The 4,123-nt window shown below is 34.4% G+C and overlaps 1 protein-coding gene across 1 annotated transcript; it reads right to left on the reverse strand.

Moving 5' to 3' along the window:
• Positions 1–681: 681 nt before the first annotated feature.
• Positions 682–3,576, reverse strand: LOC114193279 (protein OSB1, mitochondrial-like). The gene is made up of 4 exons (XM_028083009.1): positions 3,140–3,576; positions 2,882–3,020; positions 1,968–2,043; positions 682–1,511 (listed from the first exon to the last, which is right to left on the reverse strand). The coding sequence occupies exons 1-4, from the start codon at positions 3,451–3,453 to the stop codon at positions 1,243–1,245; spliced, it is 798 nt and encodes a 265-aa protein (XP_027938810.1). The 5' UTR covers positions 3,454–3,576; the 3' UTR covers positions 682–1,242.
• Between the last annotated feature and the right edge of the window lie 547 nt (positions 3,577–4,123).

The following is a 4,123-nucleotide window of genomic DNA, read 5'->3' on the forward strand; positions in this document are numbered from 1 at the left end:
GATCTAGTTCTTAAATGTTTAAGAACTCGTTGTATCATATCAACATGCTTATATAAAATTTTCTTATGAAACTTGAAGTCTTAAATTTAAGGCTACACTAAAGATGTTCTAGGAGCTAGAAGGAAAACCAAATGTCCTTCTAAAAGTATATTTCTCATGCACTTAAAAATTAAATGTTTAGACCACTAATTTTGATCCCCAGTTATTATTCTCTTTCCTAAGTAATATTCAAAGTAGTGATACTATTTAAAGTAATTTCTGAAATATCAAATATTCATCATTGTAATCCTCAAGTTAATATATTCTAATCAAGTTCAAAAATAAAATTGAAAGCTTTTTTAATATTTCAAGAATTATTTAAGATACTTCAAGGGTGAAATTACTTACATTCTTTATAAATGGTACTCGGCTGTGATGCTGTTGATACTACATGATTTAGCCATGGAAAATTGAAGTGGTAAGAAAAAAACAAAAAAGTAATAAGACACTTGGTAATGCCATAAATAATAACGGACTCCAACACAGTTAATCAGCACAAGGGGGAAAACAGTTTCTGTGCAAGTTTGATATGTCTTTCATAAGTCTAGTGTGTCAAAAAAACAGTATGTGAAGCTTCCACCATCTGAGAATTGACAAACATCATCTTAAGTTCTCAACCTATCTAACAAGGAGTTCCCAAGATTTGAAACCTCGTAACCTTACCATTGATGCATGTGTACACACAAATTTAACAAGAAACAATTCAGAGATGTGAAAAAACAACAATTTCTATAGCAGTATTACATTAGTGTTTATAAAATCCTAACCCAAAACATAAAGGTCCAAATCACAGGGATGGAGCCTCGCACTCCCGACCAGGATAAGTAGTGGGCTCTTGTCTCGGGCCTATCAGCCCGATAACTCAACTAAAACCAAACACTACAAAAATATTTTAAAATATTTCTTCACCAAATTGGTCAAACCACAAGCTTTTCAGGTTAGACCAAAAATTGTAGTCATCAACTTTACCTCTATCATTCTTTGTGGCTTCTGAGTAATTATCAACTGGGCCAAGCTTTCTCACAGCTGAGATGTTTTGCCCGTAAAATATGGTCACTATCATTATCATAATGATTCCCATTCTCTTAATAAATGGTGCCACTATCACTCTGCTGTACATTTCGTTCCAAATGGTAAGAGTAAGTACAAAGCTATAGTGTCTAAGTTCCATTACCGACACGCATAGTATTTTATCCATATAGACTAATCATCGTAAACCCAGTTTGAGACATGAGAATGATGAGGACCGACTGGTCCTCCTGCCACTTTTGAGTCTAGCAATTGGAGTTGTCTTCTAACCCATGGAGGATCATATGTACTTAGCCACAGAACTTCACCAGTATCCTTGTGCTTAAAATCAGGCTGTTTTGGATTTAACTTGCGCTTTCTTTGATCCCACCACTCATTTGGATTGGAAAAAAACACTTGCCAGAGGTGAAGCCGATTTTGATTATTTTGCATGCCAACATTTGCTATTTTTTGTTTATGATAAGAAGAATAAGAACAGGAAAATGCATTAAAAATTGAAAATAAATCAGTTTAAGACTAATGAAGCAACCACACAAATTGTACAACCAATTCAATCAAGAACAACAGAGAAGCCTGTTCAAGCAAAAATTTAAAAAGGGGTTGCTTAATATGCATAAGATTTTCCAGATTCCTTTTCCTCTGTACTCACTGGATTAACAAAATGAATACCTGCATCCAATTTTTTTTTCTTCACTAAAGTAAAATTTGTTCCATCAATAGAAAATAAATATTGCCAGTGTTAGAAACTTTGTTTGTCAATAAGAATTTGTCTTAATTCTTTGATATCAATTACTGACCTAGTTGGGAAATATGATTTGGTAATTCCAAACAAGATAAAAACCAAAGAAAAACAACAATTTTTGGCATTTGTATGAACTTAAGCAATCAACAAAACATACCTTTAGCGGATTCCAACTTCTTGTGGCCTTGATAACCAGACCTTTGAGTAACAAACTTGAACTCCTTCACATCTACCTGTAGGGAAGTAAATGCAAAATTTACACACAAAAGAGGGGAAAATATCACAGTATGCAAGTTAAAAAAAAGTGTAATGATAAGTGAGGAATTTAAGCATACGAACACCACTAATCCATTTTCAAGGATAGGAATTTGCAAACACGAACATTAAATCTTAAGAGGCAATTCGCAAGACGTTGAAGCAATAGGAAAAGGAGGAGTGCTTTGGCATGGAATATCCATATAACCGATATTGACAGGGGATAGCATATCTATTGAGCGAGAGGGTATTAGCGATCTAGTAGCATCTTAGGGTTTGCTTAAATTACAAGAGAAGATTGCTTTATTTTTTCGTTTTTTTCACTTTCAAAATGTCTCTTCAAAAGACATTAAGTACAGCTTATTTCTAACATAAAATATACTATGATGAAATAGTCCCTCAAACAGAAAATCCAGGGATAAAATTGCACCGATGGACTACTATTGGTTCCAACAAACATAACATGACCAAGTAATGAAATTTCAAAATTTTAATTATCATTCTAGTCCATTGTTTTCCTATAGTAGTTCGTAAAGATTTTTACTCTATCTATCAAATTAAAATTATTCATAGATACAACTTTTAAAGAAAATTACATCGACACCCTGAAATTTCATCAAATTGCATCCGATACCCCTCCCGCTTGTACTCCTACGATAACCCCTCTATTTACATTGATCATTCAAGAAACAAATTGATCACTATGAACGTTAAAAGACAACATCAAATCGGGTATCAATTTAATTTGCTCTAACATCTAAATTAATTATCCCATAAGTTATCAGACATCTATGAATAGATAATTGTATAAATAACCTTGTAATTCAACCGAGGGATTCCACCGGCATCAGGTTTAGTGTAAGACCCCAAAGAACCTGAAGCATAAATAAAATCATTTGGTTTCAAGTGTTCCACTGCAAGTTCTGCCACACTGTTCCACATCATCAGAAGCACCCTGGTAAACAAAACGCACAGCACAATGTAGTTTCTGTCACAATCTCCCAACAAAATCAATAAAAACTGCAAATTTCATTGAATTGAGATCATTATAATTTTAGAAAAAATAGTTCGCACCAGATAAAGGAGCTATTAGGTTGGTTGGATGTTGGAACCTTGAGCACAGTGTAAGCTCCGAAGTCACCGGTTTTTGAGTTAACACGCGCCGGCTTGCGCGTGACAGAGCCGATGAAGCTGGCGGTGTTCTCCAGGCGCGGGCTCCACCGAATAGTGGCGGGACGCTGGAATTGGAGCGCGTGACGATAAACGGCGCTGCATCCCGCAACGGGGTCGTCGAAGGAATGACGATTGTGACTGGAGAAGGGAAAATATCGTGAAAATATCGATGGAATTGAATAATGTTTCGTGAAGATGAACGGCTTTGTTTTCATAGGCTCCGATGAAGCGCGCCAATTCCGGCGATCAGGTTTTCCCGCCGGTCATAAATTTCGCCGGCGAATTTTGCTTTGCGGTTTTTTGGAGGGTAGGGTACACGGTGTTTAAACATTTCCCTTTCCCTTTGGGTTGGGTGGCTGAACTTGTTGGGAGGCTTTTACCTTTTGCACCTCTCAAAATTTCTCCATGCACCTCCATGGTGTCAACAAAATCCGTTGAAGTTCGTTAGTATGCTTCTATATTTGAAAATGTTGGAAAAGATGGTATGACTGATTAGGAATCCGTTTTCAAAGATCTAAAATTTAACAAAATTAAATGGTATATTTTACTAATTTTAAACTTTTAAATAATCATAAAATAATTATTTTTAAACAAAATATAAAACTTAAGTCCTTATCTATCAAAGTTACAAAATATAAAAAGTATTAGTTAGCAACACAAAAACAATTAGTAAAAAATTGTAATGACTAGTTAGAAAAATTGTCCGATTCTTCAAAATTATGTAACAAATTTAAGGTTAAGATGAAGTAAAGTCTTTTGGTGTCATATTTATTCCTATTCAAATTTTGATTATTTTTCCTTTAATGGATTAGTCTAATCTAACTCACCAGGGTCGACTTTTATAATTTTTATAATTAGACTACATTTTTACTTTTTAAATTAATT

This window comes from Vigna unguiculata, chromosome 8 (assembly GCF_004118075.2).
Source record: "Vigna unguiculata cultivar IT97K-499-35 chromosome 8, ASM411807v1, whole genome shotgun sequence".
Lineage (NCBI taxonomy): Eukaryota > Viridiplantae > Streptophyta > Magnoliopsida > Fabales > Fabaceae > Vigna > Vigna unguiculata.

Excerpts from the sequence above, each read along its gene's own strand:
- LOC114193279 (XM_028083009.1), bottom strand. The coding sequence starts at position 3,453 with ATGAAAACAAAGCCGTTCATCTTCACGAAACATTATTCAATTCCATCG. Across the intron at positions 3,021-3,139 it reads CCTAATAGCTCCTTTATCTG|GGTGCTTCTGATGATGTGGA; the intron begins GTGCGAACTATT and ends TTTGTTTACCAG. Across the intron at positions 2,044-2,881 it reads TCCCTCGGTTGAATTACAAG|GTAGATGTGAAGGAGTTCAA; the intron begins GTTATTTATACA and ends ACTTCCCTACAG.